At 35.7% G+C, this 24,253-nt stretch overlaps 1 protein-coding gene across 1 annotated transcript in view; it reads right to left on the bottom strand.

Annotated features, from left to right (window-relative positions):
- The window catches only part of LOC150102737 (heterogeneous nuclear ribonucleoprotein L-like), a 61,552-nt gene extending 39,682 nt beyond the window's left edge, over window positions 1–21,870 (bottom strand). The window contains exons 1-6 of the mRNA XM_090399641.1: window positions 21,760–21,870; window positions 12,191–12,237; window positions 10,249–10,318; window positions 5,626–5,711; window positions 2,713–2,809; window positions 560–623 (exon numbers count right to left, since the gene is read on the bottom strand). Coding sequence (XP_090255767.1) covers window positions 560–623; window positions 2,713–2,809; window positions 5,626–5,711; window positions 10,249–10,318; window positions 12,191–12,237; window positions 21,760–21,813 — 418 coding nt within the window. The 5' untranslated portion in view covers window positions 21,814–21,870. The remainder of the gene's footprint in view (window positions 1–559; window positions 624–2,712; window positions 2,810–5,625; window positions 5,712–10,248; window positions 10,319–12,190; window positions 12,238–21,759) is intronic.
- Between the last annotated feature and the right edge of the window lie 2,383 nt (window positions 21,871–24,253).

Genomic DNA, 24,253 nt, shown 5'->3' with positions numbered 1-24,253 from the left:
CACTTCAGTATCCTTTGAGTTTATGACAAACTTTGAGTTAATGCAAAGCTTTCATGTTCAATGTCTGGTTTCGATGTACTAGTATCTTATGACATGTCAACTTCAGCAATATTATGTAGCCCCATTAAATTAAATGCTTATGCTGTTATCGGTTTGTGTCATTACTAGATACCATTGTTCACTTTATGTCACAACTCTTATGTCTGTGTTCAGAACACTTCTAACATTGCTTCTTGGCACATTTCTGGGGTCTGTGTGTGATCTTGCAAGTGAATCAACTAGAATGAAGGCTGCTCATTTTGACTAGAACATTATATACAAAAAAATTCTGAACAGGTAACTTATCAATATTAGATAAAAATACCTAAGTGAAATAGTTTTAAGCACTTTATATTTACTAAAATCTTTAAAGCTATAGAAAAGTTAATCTAAAAAAAAAAAAAAATTATTATTTACCTTTTAAGAAAATGATTCACTAGATAGAGCATTTTTCAATAGATATAACATCCACAAAAAAAAAAAAAAATAATAAAAAATAAAATAAATAAATAAAACTTACCAAGACCAGGATTGGTATAGTCCCAACTCTCATTGTCATTTTTATAAACGTTCAGTTTATTTGGCTGCAGGAATAGGAAAAAAAAAACAATCATAAGTTATATACTTAAAACATTCTGATTTGGAAAAGAGTTAAGAAATTTAAATGAGAATTCCTGATATTATTGACATTTCTAATTATTCCTTTCTAACACTTACAGCATATAAAAATAATCATATACAGGGCTAGAAACTTTTCAGGATACAACCCTGGGTGAAAAACCAGAATCTAATATATCCTGATCTTAGACAGTTGATTTATGTGCTTTTGTAAATGGCAGGTCAATCAGGAATTTTACTGATATCCAGGACTTACAGAATGATTTGAATAGGCTGGAAATTTGGGTAAATGATAAGGGCTATGTTACTATCAGTTCAATGTTACTAAGTATAAATTTATGCACTTTGAAGTGATGAGATTTTCAAAGGCACATTACATTACTGAGGTTATGCTGTAAAATCTTAGCTATTCTGCATTATTTTTACTCTGTGGCTAACTAATGTTGCAGCAAATGTTAAATACTTATGTCATGGTGATAACTCATTTTATCAACAATACATTATTTAAGATAGAATTAATTTCACACATGTTCATTTCTTATGCATACAACCATCCTTATTTGTGATCTATTTGCAACATCTCACTGGTAGAGTATAATTACAGTCCACCCCATCACATCCGCCAACTCAATAAATTGACCACTGTTAGAAAGTTAATTTCTACAATTGTGTGCATAGAGATATGGTGGGAGGCTCTCGGGAACTCCAAATATAAAAATATCATCAACAGTGATCCAAAACATTATACAGGCAGTGATGTTATATGGTGTGGGAGCAACTGAGAAAAACATCTGTTACATTTTTAGAATCAAAAAAGGAATTATACATCTTGATAAAAGATAATTATCTCAACTTCAGAACTTTATGCATATTCCATCACTTAGATTATCATGCTACAAGTAGTTGGTTACTACACAGTATGCATGGACACTTTCTAAAGATAAAATGATGAATATGCATAATTTTCTCTGTTATTGGTCATATTCTGTTACGACAAAATCAGTGACAAACAGGATTTTATTTTTGACACAGAACTGAAACCTTCTCTTCTGAATTTTTTTTTTTTACTTGTTCAAATAACAATTCATACTTGCCAGATGGAAGTACATTTTAAAATCCCTGATTAAAAGGCATATTTCACAAATAAAATATTTTAATTTAAAAAAAAAATCAACTTTTTTAAACCTTTTTTATGCGGTTGCACACTGTCTTATGTCAGTAACTTACTTGAATTTGCAAAGAGCTCAAAATGTAATTTTCATTTCTTTACAAATTCAAAAAATGGTAGTTTGAAAAGCAAGATTTCTGTGCTCTCCTTTTTTCTATATCCTTAATATCTTTCATACAAATCACTTCTGAGTGATGCAAGATACCAGATGCAGATAATATTTTATATGCTTGGTCTTTTAACTGGGGAATTTCTTTTAGTGATGTCAGTATCGTACTGTTATTGGCAAGAAACTTGCCAAACACAATATAATGCTGCTTTAATGCATTTGCAAGTTCATCCCTGAAGGTAAGGTTGATAGGTTATGCTGTCATAACGAAGTTTTTCTTGTATGTGTGCTAAATCATTTGATTGCCATTGTAAAATAATGTTCTTAAAATTATAACCGTTCTCCAAGAGCACTTGGACAAGGTAACTCATTTCTAGTTCCCTTCTTACATCACATTCCCCCTTTGTTTAGGTGCATTAAACTAATAAGTGTAAGTTCCAAATTTTAATGACAAATTAAATTTCCTTGTTATGACTGCATAACACAACCTTTTCATAATATTCATCTGTTTTAGCACATTATGATTCAGTTATTACTCAACTGCAGTAAACTAGTAGAGGATAAAGGGAACATTCCTTCACAACACTGATGCTAAGGCTCTGTGTGGAACCAGACAAAGCTTGCCACAGAGCTTTTTATAACAGTATTTACTTACTATAATATAAATTGGATGTACTATGCAAAAATCCTATTTAACCCTTCAGTTAGACAGGAATTAGCTTTATCAATTTGCAAATTAAAATTTATCTACATTTATATTTTAAAAAAATTTACTTACTTTTGCAAATTCAATTTTTAGAGTGCAACAACCGGAGTAGATATCCGCACCATTCAAGGATTCCTTTGCTCGCTTAGCAGATTCAATACTATCAAATGTGGAAACCAGTTAAAGAAATCTTTGCTTATTTCATTACATATCCAATATATAATTCTCCTCAAAAGCACTGTGAATTAAATATTTGAACCCCACACTAAAGGAAACACGTTATATTATATACACTACTGAAAAATTAGTTCAGTAATAAATATAACAGCTTGTCCATTTCACAGCTCAGATGTACTGCATTGAAAAAGAATCGCTCTTAAATTAACTTCTCATATTCCTTTTTAGTGCCTGTCCTATTAATCTTTTTCCATTAATTCAACAGGAAAAAATTTCAGTCTTCTTTACTGTTGATTTTCATAGCAACATGGATATAGCAGGTACAATTTGATTATACATTGATACAAAAATATGCTCATTATGGAACCTGAAATGATCAATTAAGAAGGGGCAGAATGGTTCTCTATCTTACTTTACTCCATGCAAAGCCTGTTTCACCATAAATCCCAAAAACTGTCCAATTCAGCCAGATAAGAATTATGACTGCTTTGCCAATACACATCTTTCAAACAGGAGAAAAAAATTTACAAGAACCTAAGACTGGCATGTCTAAAAGTATCTCCATATCACTAACTGCCTTTTTTTTTTTTCTAAAATGAAAGATCAAATTGGTGTTTTTTAAAAAAAAAACAAAACAAAACTGAATCTTGCATGTATTTCACCTACATTTGTGGCATAGAATGAAAATGTAAACGATGTGCACCACCATTAACGTTTTTCACCAAACCTTAAAGTACACCTTAACAATCCATATTACTAAAATTACACATCTACTGATCTCAAAATCAGGAATATTAAACTCAGCTGTTTTATGTAGATGATGCTATACTTCTAAATAAATTCCGTTCAAGCCTTCAAAAATTTAAATAAATTCAATAACTGCTATGACAAGTTGGAATAAGAAACTAAAAAACTATGGAAACAGGGATAACAATATGTTTAACTACATTCTCAGTGGAGAAACTAGAGAACTAATGCAATTTTATGTATAATTTTTAGTGAATATGGCAAATTTGGAAACATAACAGAATAAACAAAAATGGTATAACAGGAAGCAGTTTAATAAATTCATACAGAATAAGAGAAAAGTAGCCAAAACACTAGCAGTATATAGTGTTAAAAATAATTTGAACTTGCAGATCAAAGATTAAGATCTGTAAGAGTACACTCAATTTTTGTAACACAAAAGAAAAAAATTAAATGACTGAACCATTGGGATTAATAGCAGAATTACTGAAAATGCAAATATTGTTAGCACTCAAGAATGTGAAGAAAGGCTATCAAAACAAGATGTGAGGATATCAAAAAAAAGACCCAGAGGACAATCAAAAGTGAATTGATGCACTTGACAGTGCCTTAAAATGCTACATCTGGCTATTAGACCTGACACTTATTTGGATAACATTAATTAGAGGACTCCAATGATAATGAATACTAATGAAATCATGTAGCATATCCATGGTATCGTGTACATATCAGGTACTTCAAACTGCTACAAAAGGTATTACTTATGTATTTATAATCTGGTATTCCATGCCAGGATGCCAAATCTTGAATCTTTTGGACCTCTGAATTAAGGTTTACATACCCCAACCTGTATCATTTTTGACATCTTTTCCCTGAAGCACTGTCCTTGAAGTTCAACTACCAAGACATTTTAATCAACTAGCACATCACTCATCTTCTAACATTACATGGCACCAAACAAAATGACCTACATGCTTTTTATTCCTACTTTCCATGGTTATGCAATTTCCAATCTCTGCATCCAAGTTATGGATTTACAGTAATTGGTGGAATTTAGGCTGTTCCCCATACTATACACAATTCACATTCAACCTTCAAAACCTAACAAGTGTACCAAGGAAGTCAGTGTGTGTGTGTGTGTGTGTAGGGGATCACCATAATGCAAATGGTTTGATGATCTAGCTGCATTCTCAGCCTAAATGAATGCCTTAACTACAAAACTAACAAATCAATCTGCTTTGAAGAGAACAAACAATTTGCCTCAAGACATGAGTGAATAAATGGACAGGATTCAATGTCATCTTTCTTCTCATCCAGAATAGCTACTGCATCAACACCTGAGGATGAACTCTTTTCTAAAGGAGGTCAAATGTTTGTGACAAATGCTATTAGTTCTAATCAACCTTAAATCACATAGTCCTACTTCAATGAACCTTCCCTGATTTTCCCAATGTTGCAAGATTCCTACTACACATCATTCTTAAGCTGATTAATCTCATCTCATCTTCTTTATACCCTCTTTTACCTTATGGTATTGAGGGTTTATTAATCATAGGACCTCAAACCGTTCACAGGATAAGGTGGTCAGCCCTATGCCCCGGTGTATCCTATGTTCTGTAGTGTTGCATTCTCAAGGCCAGTTTGCCTGCTTTGCAGGATGAAAAACCCCAGGATAAACTGGGGGGAAAAACCCTGCTGTCCATGCCCAGCTAACTTGGCTATGGCTGAGGAAGATCCTTCAGCTCTTCACGTCACTGACGGGAATCGAAACTAGGACACTCCTTCGCCAGGCATATGGTCGCAAAGCACACAGCCACTGGGCTAACTGCACCGACCTGATTAATAGGAAAATTTAAATATTTTCACAATGAGATTTTAAAAACTCCAATGTCATTTAGTGGGCCATTCTCTTGTCTTATCAGCACATCAAAACCTATCATAGAAAAATAACTTAAAAGATTTGATTCCGATCATTAGGATATGATCAGAAACCCATTTATTTCAAGTATTATATCAAAATTACATATGAGATGATTAATAGTTATTATAATCAAAGGATATTCCACCATAGCCTGAACACCATTCTTCTTAAAAATTACAATTCTTAAGACCTTGCCACTAGGACTGGAAATGGTATGAATTATGTCCTGCAAGACAATAACCAAATTAAATATCATTAATATATAATATGATATATTTAATATTAGAAATATATACTAGCAAATAAACAGATTAAGAGAAGATAAAATAAACAGACAACATACTAATGTGGTTACAGCAGCAATACTCAATATATATATATATATATATATATATATATAGAAATGATGTATGATGTAATGGATTATTTTTTAAATATGTAAATAAGTAATTAAATCACAGTGTGTGTATGCTTGAGTGTTATGAAATTGAAGTTTCATGATATGATATGAAAACAGGTATATTCAGATATGTAATCTGATGTGCACCATACTTCAATTTTCCTCACATATGCACATACACACAAATATATCAATGGATAGAACAGCCTCCATAACTTGGTGTTAGATTTGATGTGATATGCTCTTTCAGTCATGTCCTGAAAAAAAATACTGTTGTAGAGTATCACAGAAGAATGAAAACAATGGTTAAGATCTGTCTCTCCCTATTCAGTCTTGTAAGGCATTAAAGAAAGACATCATGAAATGAGTCCTGCTGAAATGATGGTGGGAGAGTTCATCAACAAGATCAACAGTTTTCATCATCATATCCAGTTCACTGTTGAAGGAGAAGAGGACAATCTGATTGCCTTTTCAGATCTCCTTTTACTTCGTGAACTGGATGGTAGCCTTCATTTCTCAGTTTTTAGAGAGAAAACCCTGTGGTTTTTCTTTCTAAAAATTCTACACAGCAGCAATGCATTATGATGAACATTTAGACACATTAAATTCCATGAGCCTGAACAGTCAGGATTTTCAGAACACAACATCTCCAGCAGAAGTTGAATCCTTTGGAAAATAAGATTATCCACAGAAGTAATTATTTCATAGAATGCTAATATAAAGAAAATTGTGATACATTGTTACACCATCCAAATCTAAACAGAAGTGATAGATTGGAATTATCACTTCTATGAGATATACTTCTGGAATTAATATTTTTTAAAATCAATTAATGATCTCCAAGCTATCTCACCTTAATGTATTTAGACTATCACTTATCACATACATCTAGTTCACATTTTCATTGCTGGATCTTTCAGGTTCTGTTCTAGTTATTTAATTTGAGTCATATTGGGGCATATTGCCCCAATGATATTGGTGCAAAAATTCTATGCTAATAAAAAAACTGCATAAGAGAATGCTGTATTAAGTTAATTTAGAATTTTCAAAGTTGATTAATTTCTATGCAAACACCCTCTATACTGGATCCAGTCATAAGACTTGCAGTCCATATTTATATAATAGACAGTGGATTTTAGTTTTGGATTTTAACAAATTGTGTTAAAATCCAAAACTAAAATTTTGGATTTTAACACAATTTGATGCATTAGATAACACAACTACGAAAAATAAAGATATTTGCCACTACTTCTTTCTCTTTTCCATATTTTTTTTTTTTTTACTCCTGCTTCACTCCAACTTTCCTTATTCCAGTGTTGGTATTTGCATAAAATATCCAAACTGAATTAGTTAGCCAACTGTATGAAGATTACCAATGATTAGAAAAGATTTAAAAACATAATGCAATCTTTCCAGACTTACATATGACATATACTGTAACTGTGTTGTAATAGATGCAATCAATGATTTGATATCAACTAAAATTCCATCATAATTAACTCTAAGGGTTGCTTCAGACTACTGCAGCAATTTTTTTACACGATCCAGTCATTCTGAAACTACCTTCTTACTGGAGGGCAGAAGTAGCATGTTTGATTTCCAAAACAAGGTTACCGGATTTTCTAACCCTAAACCCATCCACAGTAGTAATGTATTACAAGTTTACAAAAAACACTGGAAACTCATCATGGAAGTTTTTTCTTAGTGTCAATTACTTGTGAAACTTTTGCAGTTTCAAAAGGACATGGTTTGTTTGTTTACAAGCCCTTTAAATTTGTTATTGTAGTAGCTGTCAATTATGGACAGACTGGTTGTTCTGCACAAATTCATCTCGAAGAACATCAGGAATAATACATTTCAAACCAACAAATCTGGTTTAGTAAGTCATGCATTGTCTACAATTTTGGGAAGAAATACTCATGTGATCCTTAATTTGTTTATATTTAAAAATAATTAAATTATTTTATTGTAATTTATGCTCTCATGCTGTGGCAGAAAGCGGCTTGGCGTGGCAACAGGCAGTGAGAAAAGGACACCTTGGTGGAACCAAGAAGCCCAAAAAACTGTCCAGGCAAAAAAGGAGTCCTACCTAACATGGCTTAGGGTCAGGTCACCTGAGATGCATTTGCGGTATGCTGAGGCAGTAAAGACAACAAAGCAGAAGGCTTGGGAATCCTTTGGAGAAAGATTAGACTCATCCTATGCAAATGCAAACAAAGTATTCTGGCAGACCATCCACCGCCTTCGAGGGAGAAAATCGTGCACAGCAAAGGCAATTAAGGCCTCTGATGGTGCACTTTTAACAACCGAGAAGGATATCCTCCACAGATGGAGGGAATACTTTGAGAGAGCCTTCTTAACCGGGGTGGCCCAGCAGTTGTGGACATCCAAGAGGTGCAGATCAGGGCAATGACTAGTCTCACAGCAGAAGAGGTCCATTTAGCAATAAAATCGCTAAAATCGGGCAAGGCTACTGGCAATGATGAAATTCAGCCCGAAATGCTAAAAGCCTTAAATCGAGAAGGTGTTCTCTGGCTGACTCGAGTGTCAGGCTGCTTGGATATCTGGGCAAGCACCAAAGCAACGGCAGACAGGCATAATACCAGTCTTCAAGAAGGGAGACCAGAAGGATTGCAGTAACTATCGTGGCATCTCTCTGCTCAGCTGCCTGGGAATGCTAGGTGCTTGGAAAGATGGTGCAGGGGCATAGTTGAGTCAAAGTTCCAGGAAGAACAATGTAGCTTTCGTCCTGGTAGAAGCACAACTGACCAAATCTTCACTTTAAGGCAAGTCTTTGAGAAATCTTGGGAATATGCCAAGAATGTCTACACGTTTTGTGGACTTGGAGAAGGCATATGACCGGATTCCTCAGGATAAGCTTTGGCAAGTAGTACAGGAATATGGAGTGGATGGTCAACTATTAGCTACCATCAAGTCCCTGTATGAATGCCCAGTTTTGTGTCAGGGTAAACAGCACAAAGTCTGAACCTTTCACAGTCTCCGTTGGCCTTCGCCAAGAGTGTGTTCTGACACCCCTTCTTTTCATATAATATTTATGGAATGAATTGATAGACATAGCCGAGGCAGTGAGTGTGTCAGAATTGAAAGATGTAGCATTGGACGTCTGCTTTTTTTGCAGATGACCTAGTTCTGCTTAGCTCTTCCACAGATGACCTCCAACGGACTCTGGATAGGTTTGTAGCTGTTTGTGCAGATGCCGGAATGAAGATCAGTATGGCCAAAACTGAAACATTTGTGGGCTCAAGACACCCATCCCAGTGCACTCTACGTGTAAGTGGAGTCCCAATGAGGCAGGTGGAGAAGTTTAAATACCTTGGGTCCATATTCACAAATGATGGAAAATGGGACGTAGAGATACTCGATTTGGCTTAGCAAGCTCAATACTGCGGGAGCTTGGCCATTCGGTAGTATTGAAGCAGGAGTTAAGCCAGAAGGCAAAGCTGGCTGTCTTCAATACAGTCTATGTCCCCATCCTCACCCATGGTCATGAGAGTTGGGTAATGACTGAAAGAATGCGGACACAAATTCAAGCGGCTGAAATGAGGTTCCTTCAAGGGGTTGCAGGGCTGACAAGACTCGACAGAGTCAGAAGCTCTGCAATTCGGGAAACCCTCAATACTCAACCGCTGCTTCTCCATATTGAGAGATCACAGTTACGTTGGTATGGGCACTTGGTCAGAATGCCACAAGAGAGAGAGAGAGGCTCCATCAGCAGACCCTCTTTGCCAAGCCAGAGGGTGGGAGGCCACGGACTCGCTGGATAGATTATATCCAAAACCTTGGGTGGACATGTTTGGGAATCCCACCAGAACACCTGAGCTTGGTGGCATAGGATCGTGACCATTGGAAGTTCCTTTTGCATCTGTTGCCCCCACAACCCAATTAGGAAAGGTGGGCCTTGAAGATGTATGTAATTTATTTTGGATTCTATTAATGCCAATGGAGCTATTCTTCTGCAACTAATAATACACATCACATGCCTTCAATTGAATTATTTTCTGTTTTCCTATAATTGTATTGACAACGGTTATAAAACTTAGCTGAAGATTTTACAAATACACATTTAAATTAACATAAGATTCTAGTATTAATGTTATGATGAACTCATCCTCTTACATCTTGATTTTTAGACAAAATTAGTTACAGTATTCACTACTACACTCAATAGCTCAGCTGATAATATTCCATGGTTGGGAAAACATAGGTGAGTGTGGTAATGGTTATTTTATATCCTTTGACAACAGCACAAATGTATATGATAAATCCACTGAGAGTTATTTAAAACCTTAAGTGCAATTTGACATTTATCATACAGTTTTATTAATGTTTTATTAAAACTTACCACAGTTATTGGATAAGCAGGATTTATAACTGTCATCAAAAGAATGTGGTTTGGCTTTTCTTCATGATCTCTGAAAAAAAAAAAAAAAATTATTTTTTCAACTATTTTAACCTAAAACACTACTGGGTCACTTTAGAATGATTTTAATTAGTTACTTCAGACAAAATGGGTGGGAATGTAAATTATGTTGTCAAGTAAATTTTTCCATTCTGGCCAAAGAAACAGAGGTGAGGACAGAAAGTCGATGGATGATAAAGGGCTAGATTTGGATACACTGTAGCAGTTGTGATAACCAGTAGGATTGCTGTCATATTGAGAATGGTAATATGTCAGCTAAGAATGCTCTGGTGCCATAATATAAGACAGTGCACAAGGCATACCTGATCTGCTATCACAGGGTCTCTTGCAAATCTAGCAAGCATGGGATGCTAGAGAATTTCAAAGCAAACAGCTAAGATCATATCAAGAGCATGTTCAGAACTTGGCAGAAATTAAGGGAAATGTGCACAGGCAAGTGGGTGATGGATGGAAAATTCATCCAAGAAAGCTATAAAGATGGTGTAACTGATTGAAGATTCTTTGAGTGAAAGCTGAGGACTGAGTGAATGGTGCCAGAATGAGTGTACAATACTGAGAATTCATCTTATCTATTAACATATTCAAATTAAGAGTAAGTTTAATGTACTCTAATTCTGTTGCTACTTTCAATACCAGTTCTTTCCTTCAGAATCAATGTATGAAGGGCATTCCTCTGTAATTAAGCCTCCTGACTACTGAAAATCCTATGATGAGTATTCCTATAGCACTGCAGATGTGTTCAGGATCTGGAATCTTGCTCTAGAGTACTACCACATTCCTTCTGTGAAATTGAAACTCCCAAATGACCAATCAAGCAGGTAGCATACAAGTCTTGAAATAAAAATAGCTATACTCTTTTTCAGGTTATCTTGGAAGTAGTGGAATAAGCTACATTTTCAGCTTTTACCATTCGTACTTACGCTGCATTAAATAGTTCCTTAAATTTTTTCGTTATCACATCATGTGATACTTTGTGTATAATTATTTTGCTACTTCTTTACTTGCTGATGCTAGAATTATGTTTCATACCATTAAATTGATACAAGGAACTTATTTTTGAAAAATGCAATTATCATATGGTCTCCGATGACTTTACCCTAAACATACCAGAGATAAATGGTGGAGTTGGTTCTTGTATTCCCACTCGATGTAGTCCTAAATTAGTAATGCATCCTAAAGGCAAACCTCTGAGAAGCACATCATACTAAATGTTTAAGAACAAAGGAACTCTTGAGCTAGTTTTCAATCACACTGAGCATGCTAAGGAAATTTTGTTTGATGCTGATCCTGATATGGAACGAAGCTTCAAAGTTTATAAAATATTGCTAAAGTGATCACTAGCTAATTGCAAATTACATGACAAAATGAAAAAGTTGAGCACGATTCAAACATCTTTACTTAATTTTTTTTTGTAAAAAAAGTGGCTCAATCAAATGTTTAGACATTTAATAAAAATTTAAGCAATTGATTTTTATTAACTGATGATTTTATCTTCTAATATAGCTTATAATTTTTTTCAAATTTACACTAATTGATGGAAGAATTATAATTATTCCTATTGTTTACTGTATTCACTTAGCATGCATTAATTGATGGATTAGTCGTGTTAAGCTAGGTTTTCCTCTTATCGACTTCCGTTCAGAAAAATTGATGTACATTGTCTTTATATTCTCCAAAACCATTTTAGTAATTATTGTGGTCCATGAGCATCACAGCTGCTTTGATAGCATCATGCTGACACCAGAATGTTCTTAACATGTCAGAAAAAATCCTGTTGCATTCCTGCTTAATTCAAATTTTTAAAACTGATTTCAATTAATAATAACTCATAATTTTATTTAATTTAGATTTAATAAAACCTTACCCTCTTCCTCTGTGCTGAAAGTTGTAATATCCTTGTCCACCATAACCCTGTTAAAGAAAACATTAAATGAAATGACTGAACAAGCATGTTACTGATCAAAAAAAGAAGCAGATAAGGCTTATTTGCTTTTCCCTTTCAAATAGTTACCGGCATTTTAACAGCTCTGAACTTAGTAACATAGCCTGCCACATATTATGCTAATCAACATCTCAAAAAGTCATTCCACTTCCAAACTTTAAGACATGAAATGTTTGAATGCTGCTTACTTTTTTCCTACTCATACGTAGGTTTCATGTAGTTCTTATTTTGGAGTGGAAATCACTAAGAACAAAATGACAGATACACACTTAAGATTTCACTAACAAAAATTGCAACTTTGAAAAACTGCACATTACAGCTTATAGCAAGTGCAATAGCATTACCACAAACCTTCTGGTCACACCTCATACTAATAAACTGAATTTTATATACATGATATAAGAAAATTTTTGCTGAAACTGGTTTCTCATATGGGCCATATTTTTCATTAGCAAAATCATTTGACATTTTTGCTCGCTTCAGTCTGAACAATATAACTGATGAACAAACTACTTGACGATTTTCATTACATATATATGAAAATTAGATCGCAAAGTACATAATGATTAAATTTTCTTTTATCAGCGCTCACCCACACACCTATGACAAGTGCTGTAGAAGTAAGAATGCAATGTTTGTCCCTCGACGACCTGAGGGTTGTTTCATTGGAGAAAACAGTATGGGGGTTCCAAAGAGCAGAAATGTAAGGAATGGAGGATGAGAAGCCGTTTGATAAGTTTGATCCCGAATTGTATACAGCTGCTGATCAGCAAACAATGCTGTTCATACATGATTAGAAGGAAGCGTAGGAATGGTAGTATTCTAGGGGAAGGCAGATTCCAGCTTTATGAAGTGTCAACTGAGCAGGAGAGAAGTATAGTTTAGAACAAAAAAGAATACCAAGCTTTTTGAATGCTGAAGAGACTATGGACCTGGTGCACTTCTGCCAAAATAGGCTAGATATGCAAGTCAACCTAAGAAGGGTAAACTGATCCTAGATGGTCAGCACAATATTGTCAAAAGTGAAGAAGAGTGAAGTATGGCTGTTCTGAAAAACAACAGGACTGCATTCAAGAGGCATTCACCAGATTATCCTCATCTCCACTTAAAAATAGCAAACACTGTTTATGGCATTAAAGATTGTGAAGTATGAATTACCTAAGCACTATGGAGTTTTGGAAATAAAAAAGAGCAGCTACAAATATGATTAGATGTCAGATCAATGATGCACAGGAGAAAGAGAGCAGGTAAAAGGTACACCACAATTGACCAAAAAATGTGTTGAAACCATCCACCATGAGAACCAACAATGAACAAATGGAGACCAATCCATTCACAAGGAAGGAGGAATACTATAAATGTCTTGCAAATATCATAAGCAACCACTTGAGATTCTCCCAGCTTCTCCATGGCTTCTCCAGCTATCCAAAGGTGGTGACATTAGATCTGATGTGAACCAAAAATGACAGAATCAATACTAGTGATTACTAATTAATTGGTGTTTCCAAATAGTAAAGCAGCTGGCTGATCTTTTCCATTATATGAAAGTATGAAGACAGAGCAAAAGAGCAATCCATTGCCCTTTAATTTGATGTTTGATTAATCTCCAAGAACTGGATAAAACCTTGCTTCCAAGCTATTGAATAGATGCCAGATGAGTATGACAGATTGAAGAGATAAGAATTCGTGAAGCAAATAAGTAAAGTTCATGTTTGGTCTATTGGGATAAAAATATTAATAAAATCTCTTAGCCCATACAAAGTACTAATGTATTATAAGTTACGCAATTTTAATAGCTTAGCCATCGTGAAAGCATGAGTTCCTTAGTCCATTTGGAACAAATCACTAAACCTAGAGCAACACATGTCTACCACGATTAAGATGTACTTGTTCCCCCTTGATGTGGTGGGAAGTGGCCCCACAATGGCCATGGCCTGGAAGGGGCGCGAGGGAACGGCTCAAGAGGGGCCTTACCCACAATGGGAGACTTCATTTGGCATAGGTTGCATGAAGAGACATATGCCTCTACGTCACTTCTCATTCCTTTCCAGAGGTACCTATCCGTCACCCTCTTTAACATTCTGTGTATTCCCTGATATCCTGCCAGATCAGTATCATACGAATGGTTAGGTTATGCCTTTGGCATAACCTAACCATTCATTCCTCATTCTCTACTTACATTTACTGTACCTTACTATACTTTACTAACATATAACTTGCAAACAAAATCATTTTCTACAGACCGACATCTCACTTTTGTATAATCTACAAAAAAACTACTAACCCAAACCTCTCCACAGCTAATTTCATGCTAGTTGTTGGTCTTATATACCTTGTTTATATATTATGAGCTGATTGTTCATTAGCAGTTATTAAACATATTTCATTCGTGTATCAGGAGTGTTTTCATGTCACTGATTTTTGTTGAGGATTCTAGTTGTCAAGTCTAGTTCCTGTTTTTGAATTCTTTTTCACTCTTGCTAACACAATAAGTCACTTATTTAATTACACCCTATATCTGGAGATTTATTGTTTTCCATTAAGATGTACTGTCATTCACATACTTCCCTTTTAATTTCTAGTGATTAGGCAGTCTGTTTATGGTATGATTCCTATGCCAAATGTTTTAGATACAATAAATGGATATCTCACAGGTAGTTTTTACATGATTCGCTATCTTGCAGCTAGACAACAAGTTGAACAACGTAGAAATGAATATAAATTAAACTACGCTTTAATAAATATTCCCGATATTTCGGCAACGTCACGTTACCATCTTCAAAAGGAACTTACAAAAAAGGCACGTGCACGTAGGCACTACAACACAATAACTGAGAATGAAGAGATGAAGCTATTGTTCTCCTAAAAGTCCTGATTGTGCCCTCTAGTGGGCTAAGTAGGTGTTCTTGGCTGTTGGGCTGATGTAAGCCTCCCAAATTTGGGGCTGTCGCATACAACCAAATATTTTTGAGGTTTGGAGTTTCTTAGGGCTGAGGCAGATTCCATAAATAGTCTTTCGAATTTGTATTTGCTACGGTGTATTATTGTAGTAGCTTTCTTGCACCGTATTCTGTGCATGTATCCAGAGCATGGTCTGCAAGACCAGAATGGCTGTACTTGTGAAAATGGATGTAGTCCTTGTGTTCAGAAATTCTGATATTCGCCGTCCTGCCTGTTTGGCTAAAGTAAGACAGTTTACAGCTGCAAGGGATCTGGTATACACCAGGTAGGTCTAGAGGAAGTGGTTGGTCTTTAGTGGAGCAGATAAGGGATGCCAATTTTCTGTATGACCTGTAACAGGAGGTCAGGTCATATTTTTAAGATTTTGGTAATTTTTTCTGAGCTGCCTCGGATGTAGGGAATGGTGATGGATTTAGAATAATCCTTTTTTGGGGAGGGATAGCCAACGGCTACCCCTCCCCACAAAAAAGGATGTGATTACGTTCGGTGTTTAGGGCCATGTTGTTAGAACAGATTAGTTTAGCCCTGTTGTATAGTGTTTTCACCACTCCATAATTATTGAGGGGGGGGGGGGGTTGTTGGTGAATGTATCTGCCTGTATAGGTGGGTTTTCTATAAACTGAAAAAAACCAAGGTTCTATCAGGCTGGCGGGTGACTAGTGTGTCTAGGAAAGGGAGGCTGTTGTTTTCCTCTTTTTCCAGGGTGAACTTGATTCTGGGGTGTTGGTTGTTTAAGCATGTCAAGAAGGAGAGGAGTGTTTCAGAGCCATGTGGCCAAATAGCGAACACATCATCAATGTAGCAAAGCCATATGGTTGGCTTTTGTGGGGCAGAGGCTAAGGCTTTTTCTTCAAAGGTCTCCATAAAGAAATTGGCCAAGGGAGGAAGAGTGAACCCATGGCTGTCCCCTCCACCCCGTTTGTTTGTAAATTTTCCCTGCCAAACGAAATAGCCTGAGTTCATTGTGAACTGAAATAGGGCTGAGATATTGGGAAAAAATTTAGCTTGGATTAGTTCTAAAGTTTCCTTGAGTGGGAAATTTGTGAATAAGGAGGAGACGTCAAAGCTGACCATTATGTCAGTATGTTGGAGTGTAAGGTTTTCTATGCTGGCTTTGAAGTGGGCTGAGTTTTTTGTGTGTGATGGTGTGTTGCCAGTATAGTGTGTGAGCTTTTTGGTTTGGCCAAATGTTCAGCTAATTTGTATGTGGAGGAATCAATGCCATCCCCTATGGGACGTAATGGAACATTTTCTTTATGTATTTTTGGGAGTCCGTAAATACGGGGGGGGGGTTAGATTTAAACAGCTTTAATCTGTTGGTAACTTCTACAGGCCAAGAAGTGACTTTCTTAAGCAGCCTGTGAAGTTTTCTTCTAATTTGCGAGTTGGTGGGATTGTATTCGATAGGGAGGTAAGTAGCCCAATCTAATAGAAGACCATTAACCTTACCAGTGTAGTTCTTTTGGTTAAATACTACAGTTGCATTTCCCTTATCCGCTTTGGTGATAACCAATTCTTTATCATTCCTCATTTCCTGCAGAGCTTTATATTCCTTGTTGGATATGTTGGTTTTTGGTGGTCTTGCTTTGGAGAGGACACAAGCTACATCCAGTCTTACACTGTTGGCGATTTGATGTGGAAGGTGGCAGATTCCACGTTTGATCTGGATCATAATATTCTCACTAGATATTTTTCTGGGAGCAATGGCAAAGTTTTGGGCATGTGAAAGCGCATTGAGTGCTTCAGGCTTCAGGGTGACTGAAGAAAGGTTGATTACAGTGAAGGTAGGAAGTTTTGGATTGACGATAGTTCTTTTTTAATTTTTCGAATTTTTTCATCTGTCGACCTCATATTTTTTTCAAATTATTTGTCTGCAGTGGACTCCCAAAAATACATAAAGAAAATGTGCCATTACGTCCCATAGTGGATGGCATTGATTCCCCCACATACAAATTAGCTAAACATTTCGCCAAAGAGCTCTCACACTATACTGGCAACACACAATCACTCATAAAAAAAACTAAGCCCACTTCAAAGCCAGCATAGAAAACCTTACACTCCAACATACTGATATAATGGTCAGCTTTGACGTCTCCTCCTTATTCACAAATGTCCCATACTCAAGGAAACCTTAGAGCTAATCCAAGCTAAATTTTCTCGATATCTCAGCCCTATTTCAGTTCACAATGAACTCAGGCTATTTCGTTTGGCAGGGAAAATTCTACAAACAAATAGAGGGGACAGCCATGGGTTCACCACTCTCCTCACCCTTGGCCAATTTCTTTATGGAGACCTTTGAAGAAAAAGCCTTAGCCTCTGCCCCACAAAAACCAACCATATGGCTTTGCTACGTTGATGATGTGTTCGCTATTTGGCCACATGGCTCTGAAACACTCCTCTCCTTCTTAACACACTTAAACAACCAACACCCCAGAATCAAGTTCACCCTGGAAAAAGAGGAAAACAATAGCCTCCCTTTCCTAGACACACTATCACACGCCCGCCTGATGGAACCTTGGTTTTCTCAGTTTATAGAAACCCCACCCATACAGGCAGATACATTCACCAACAATCCCCCCCCCTCAATAATATGGAGTGAAAACATTATACAACAAAGCTAAACTAATCTGTTCTAACAACATGGCCCTAAACACAACTAAATCACATCCTCAACACTTTCTCAGCCAATGGCTACCCCTTCCCAAAAAAATCCAAAAATATTAAACCTACAAACCACAGCCTCCCCCCCCCCCAACAAGGATTATTCTAAATCCATCACCATTCCCTACATCTGAGGCAGTTCGGAAAAAATTACCAAAATCTTAAAAAAACATGACTTGACCTCTTGTTACAGACCATATAGAAAATTGGCATCCCTTATCTGCTCCACTAAAGACCAACCGCTTCCTCTAGACCTACCTGGTGTATACCAGGTCCCTTGCAGCTGTAAACTGTCTAACTTTAGCCAAACAGGCAGGACAGCGAATATCAGAATTTCTGAACACAAGGACTACATCACAAGTACAGCCATTCTGGTCTTGCAGACCATGCTCTGGATACATGCCACAGAATATGGTGCAAGAAAGCTACAGTAATACACCGTAGCAAATACAAATTCGAAAGACTATTTATGGAATCTGCCTCAGCCCTAATAAGAAACTCTCCAAACCTCAACAAATTTGGTTGTATGCAACTGCCCCAAATTTGGGAGGCTTACATCAGCAGACCTTCAGCCCAATGGCCAAGAACATCTGCTTAGCCTACTAGAGGGCACCATCAAGACTTTTAGGAGAACAATGGCTTCATCTCTTCATTCTTGGTTAGTGTTGTAGTGCCTACGTGCACGTGCCTTTTTTTGTAAGTTCCTTTTGAAGATGGCAACGTGACGTTGCCGAAATATCGAAATTATTTATTAAAGTGTAATTTAATTTATATTCGTATCTACATTGTTCAATTCCTTAAGTGATTTAATAATGCATAACCAATGTATAAGCCTGTCTACGAGAAAGAATATTGTTACTGACTTATATTGAAGTATTTCGTGGATGTTTGAATATTTTGAAATGGTTCAAATGCATTTCATCACCTGGTGAAGCAACCCAACTTATTGCAGAACATGGCTCAAAAAGGCAAGATTTATAATAAAAAAAATTTAATAAACATACCAATATCTTGCAAAAAAATAAATGATGAAAATATTGTGGTATTAGCAGAGCAATGAGTCTGCAGCAATGTAGAACAATAAGTATAAGAGCACTTAGCCCAAATATTAATCAAGCTATGTTTAACTAATTTTCACAGAATTATTGAATCATTGTTTATTTATGAACAAAGTTTGTCAAATCTAAACATGGAAAAGAATATTATGATCAGTCAACTATTCATGAATAAATAATTCAGTGAAAAAATTAGAACATATGTAATATTTGTGTGGTATAGAAAATGTGGCATTTGCTATGTAGGCCAGAGGATGATCCAGAGATCTGCATATCAGAATATGTAAAACGTCAATAAAGAAATGGAAGCACAGATCAGGATTAGCCTTTCACACAACAAATACAGGCAACCAAGTATTTGGATGAAAATAGAAATGCCATATAGTAATCAACTTTTATAAGAAAAAGCCTCAGAAATGTTGCTGCATACTACTCCACAGTAGCAAAAACCAAGGTTTAATCCTTTGAAGTTCAGCATTTATCAAGAATACAACTGTGGATCTGGGATATCACAGCATGCAATATGCCACAGAACATGACAACTAGCTTTGTTTCAACACATTATTTCAATGGCATTGTCACTCATGTGAATCACTAGTGAAGTTGGTGAAAAACCTATAAAGTAATTGTTCTTTCTAGCTTCATGCTGTCTTGTATTTGGATCCCTGATGAAGTCTGACAACTTGCAAAACTTCTCAGGATTGTGTGTTTACATGTGGTCCCCATACCAGAAATCAAATCAAATGATGTTTCCCAAAGAGACAATAGCAGATTAAGTATAAACAATAAATGAAAGAACATTTAACAAAGCAGTCACAGATATCTTATCTATCAGAATAAGAACTCTTATTCTGATAGATAACTAATGTTGGAGACAGAAAATGCAAATACCTTATATGTTTGAAATTATCAAATCCACAAGCTGCTCCCACTGTTGAATTGTCACATACTGGGAAAGAACCTCCATAGGTCAGTCAAGAATGTAAAGATGCAGATTCCTGTCTGAGACCTTGAAGAGCAGAGCTGATTTAGTAAGTCTCATGCAGAGATAGTAGGGTTTTTCACTTGCAAAACAGCAAGAACATAAACTTAAGACATAATATACCATCTCAGTCTTAGTTGGGTTTTAATTCAAAACAAGCTACAAAACAACAAAAAAAAAACCCAGGCTTCAATACTGCATGTGTACACAATTGTTGCCCTGCCTTTAGAAACCCATCATATTTGCAGTTGATCAGATCCTCACAAAGCAGTAAGTAGCAAGCAGCTTAACAAATATTCTACTAACAGCAACATATCCCATTCTTCCTCTTTAATGTGATAAACCTTGCTAACATATGCAGTATTTTAGCAATATATCACCTTTCAGTGGGATTGGCTAGGGAATAGGTACCTTAATAATGCCCTTTTTTTCATCATGAGGTAAAAAAAAAAAAATCTCTTCACCTAATGACAAGAAGAATCCTATGGGCTTTTTCAGTTGAAGGTGGGTTAGCCCATCTCATATGATAATAGCAGGATTTTTCCCCCAGGAAACTCGAGTTTTTCATCCCGCATACAGACAAATAGGCCTTCAGAACACACGCAATTTATAGACAAAAAAAATATTGTTGTTGGCAGTGATGCGCAATAGATGGCAGTGATGGTAGTGGTGTTGTAGTTGCAGAATGAAGTAGTGGAGAGGATGATATGTATTTAGAGAAGTAGAGTTGTGTGCCCTACCATGATGAGTCCTTGAACTCCCTGGAGGTGCCACGTAATAATTATATTGTGAACGGGCAATTTTTTACTGCAGCTCTTTAATGCCTGGTTTGTAAACTAGTTCTCAATCCAAGTCTGAATAGCAAATTTCTTTTTACACACAATGGTATCAGGAATAAAGCTTTTCTATCACTTAAAGATGAATTTTATTATAATCCAGCAAATTTAAAAACGCGTGTGTGTGTACACATATACATGTGTATCCAGAGCTTTTTTTCAGCCGAAACGGTCCGGGAAAGTTTACCGGAACGCGTTCCGACTGAAAAAAAGCCCTGTGTGTATCTAAAAAAATCTAAGAATGTTGGCAATACCCAGATCCTTCACTCAGCCTGAGAATTAATAAAATTTCCAGTTTTGTATATATTACACACATTACTATACATGCTGCCTCGGAATCTCTTAATGATCTTCTAGCTTTATAACTCTTTATGAGTTTTAGCTTGCAAAATCTCTGAATGATAACTTATCTATGCATATCGAATCTGATGGAAAAAAAATTGTAATACAGCAGCATTATTTGTAACCAAGAGTGAAAACGCTTCATACTGGTAAATTCAGCATATTCTAATTACGAATGGTAAAATATTTCTTCCCACGTAAAACCAAATCTAATCCAAAATGGCATATGAAAAATGCCATCAGTTTCTTAATCGCAAACGCTGGTTTGCTTTTGGACGGTCTTATAAGACATCCTATACACATTTCTTACATGTTTCTTATGTAGCAATAGCGGCAAAATTGTAACTCCGATGTATTAATTTTATTAAGAGGGCTAAATGATATACATGATTAAAATAATACATCATGAAGTATATTAAGACACTGATACTTAGTAACTCAAAAGAATTTCAAAGATCAGTGTACAACTATAAAGCAAAAAAATTCAACGCATCTTTGTTAACACGCAACTACATGATTTCATGATGCAACGTTAAAATCTTCAAAAATCAATAATTCACTTCAAAAATAGCATGCGTTATAGATATATTAACCTAACCTTGATAAAATATAAGTAAATCAACAGAAAACATAAACAAAAAGACAATATGTTACCCGTTCGTTTTCAGTTCTTTGTCTTTTCGACGTATGCCCATCAAAGCCAGCCATTTTGATTTTTGAGAAACCGCACAACGGTTCAGGTCTCGATAGAACACTAAGAAGAAATGAGAAATTCTACCAGTACATTACTTATCCCTCTATCGACAAAAAAAAAAAAAAAAAACTACTCAATATTAAAAAGAGAGAGAATAAAAACCCCAAAAAAACGAGCAGTCGTAATTTATTTATTTTTAAATAAATATTAAATATCGCATCACAAATCTAAAAATGTAATTTAATTATGCTCTCAAAAATTCATTGTAAATGAATGAGTTTACTTCAAAAGTTATACAATTATATACAGAACCAAAAGGAGTAAAAAATTTACAAGATACTTATCAATGCTCCCAGTCTTGAAATAATGTTCTTACATTTGTGACAGTGCAATAAGCATTCATTATCAATGTGGACAGGGATGGTCTAATTTTTTAAATGATAAATCTCTCATTGACATAATTTTTTCACTTTTCATGTGTTTTTATTTGTTTCCTTTTCTTTGTGCCATGTACTTTGCATGTAGTTATTTTGATGAGGCTGTACATCAATTTGGAATAACTTTCCTCGCAGCGTATTTCCAAAGCATTACAATATCAGTTGTTCAAGGTACTCATCATCAAGTCTCTCGTCAAACACTTCTCTGCACGAGACACTTTTATATGGTCTTTTAGTTTCCTATGGATTTCATATACAGTATAAGTACACTACTGCCATCAACTAATATTCAGAACACCTCAAACCAACTGAAATATCGATCATTCAGCCTTAAATTACATGTTTGCTACCTATATTCATTTTATTGGCTGGAACCAAAAAAGAATTTTAAAATATATCTTCATATTCAAATTTACCTATATCAGTGAAATCCATCACTGTTAGCTTCGAAGCTATGCATGCTTATATTACAAACCTCTGGAAGAAATATTAAAGAGAAGTTATGAAGAACCCAGAGATCGTTCTAAATGATAGAAGTATTAGTGATGATGCCTAGAACATGAAACTTTTCAAACGTTCTCCTCATTCAATATGCAATTGATCATCCGGTTTCTTTTCTATTGGCATAATGTGTGCATAACGAGTAGCACTCAATTTATTACTTAGCCGATTGTATTACAGTATATCATGGTTCTAGTTTTAAAATATACTGTATATCTATCTGTCCACTGTATAGCAACAATCATGTTGTACTGGCTTCAGATCCTAAGCACAACTTTACAGATCACCATACTATGTACCCTCTTATTTTAGGAAAACAAAGTTAAAACAAGTCAAAACCTATTATTCCACGGTTTTATGTCTTATTTTGGGAGTTACCTTTGTGTATGTAATTTCCTTTTATATCACTAGAAGCTGCAAGACCGATAGCAGATAAATACCATGTGTGTGCTTGGAGAAAAAAAAAAGAGAGTAATCTGTAGATATTGCTCTTTAAGAGCTGGAGGCATAATTCTTAGGAAATACTTTGCAGGGAAGGCTGTTGCACAGATTTGAGGTAGACTGAATAAAAGATGACTGGAAATAACAGGTTTAGTTATAAATGCAGTAGTCTGTACTGCAACTGTAAAAGGATGTTAAACAGCAGCTGTTTGTGTCCCGCTAGGTTAAGCAGGAATAATTACATAATCGATGCTAGTTCTGCTGAACAGTCCCATCAAAATATTTGCAGAAGACACATAATGCAGAAACTGGCCATCTATAAGACAATGATTTAAGAGTTCCTTGGGGGGGGGTCATCAATCCTGGTGTACCTATCTCCTCTAAGATTCTTGTTTCTACTAGAAGAGAGCATGGAACAAGAATTTTAGAGACGATAGGCACATCGCCCCAAACATGCGCGCAGTCTTATAACCTAAGGCGAATTTGATATTTGTATAGAGAAAGCAACTAGATAGAAGAGAAGTATCTCGTTGAGAATAAAAGGATGGAAAGTTTTATGGAAGCAGAAGTTGCTATAGATGTGGTGATTATTCCAGGAAAGAATAGAAGTAAGAATACGTCCGAGAAGAGTCATCCAGTCTCGGCAGTTATCTGATTATTCCAAGAAAAATAATGAGTAACAGTCAGTCAGAAAAGAAAGATGTCGTCTTGATTGTTGTGCACTTTTAAAGTGATGAACTAAGGACTTTTTTTGCGATATAGGAAAACTGTGACGCATTCTGCTTGGACGCATTGTACATGACTAGGCTGTTGTTTCCCCATTCCAGGATGGTATCAAGATCAATGTTAAGTGCATTATCGTAGGTGATCTTGAAGTTTCAGCATTGCATGGTTTGTTGAATAAGCAGGATGAATGGAGGGTGCTATCATCAGCAAGGCTGTTAAGATGGTATATGAGCAGTGAGATAGGGTTATGCCTCTTCCATGGAATCCAATGACTCACTATATAAAGGATTTCTAGGCAACACAGTCCCCCATTTCGCACATAATTGTGAATGTTTGCTGAGCAGTTGAT

Source organism: Typopeltis vanoorti, chromosome 10 (genome assembly GCF_054136105.1).
Source record: "Typopeltis vanoorti isolate ZY-2024b chromosome 10, IOZ_Tvanoo_1.0, whole genome shotgun sequence".
NCBI classification, from domain to species: domain Eukaryota; kingdom Metazoa; phylum Arthropoda; class Arachnida; order Uropygi; family Thelyphonidae; genus Typopeltis; species Typopeltis vanoorti.
The sequence above is the reverse complement of the archived record's forward strand: the minus strand, read 5'-3'. Positions and strand labels throughout refer to the sequence as shown.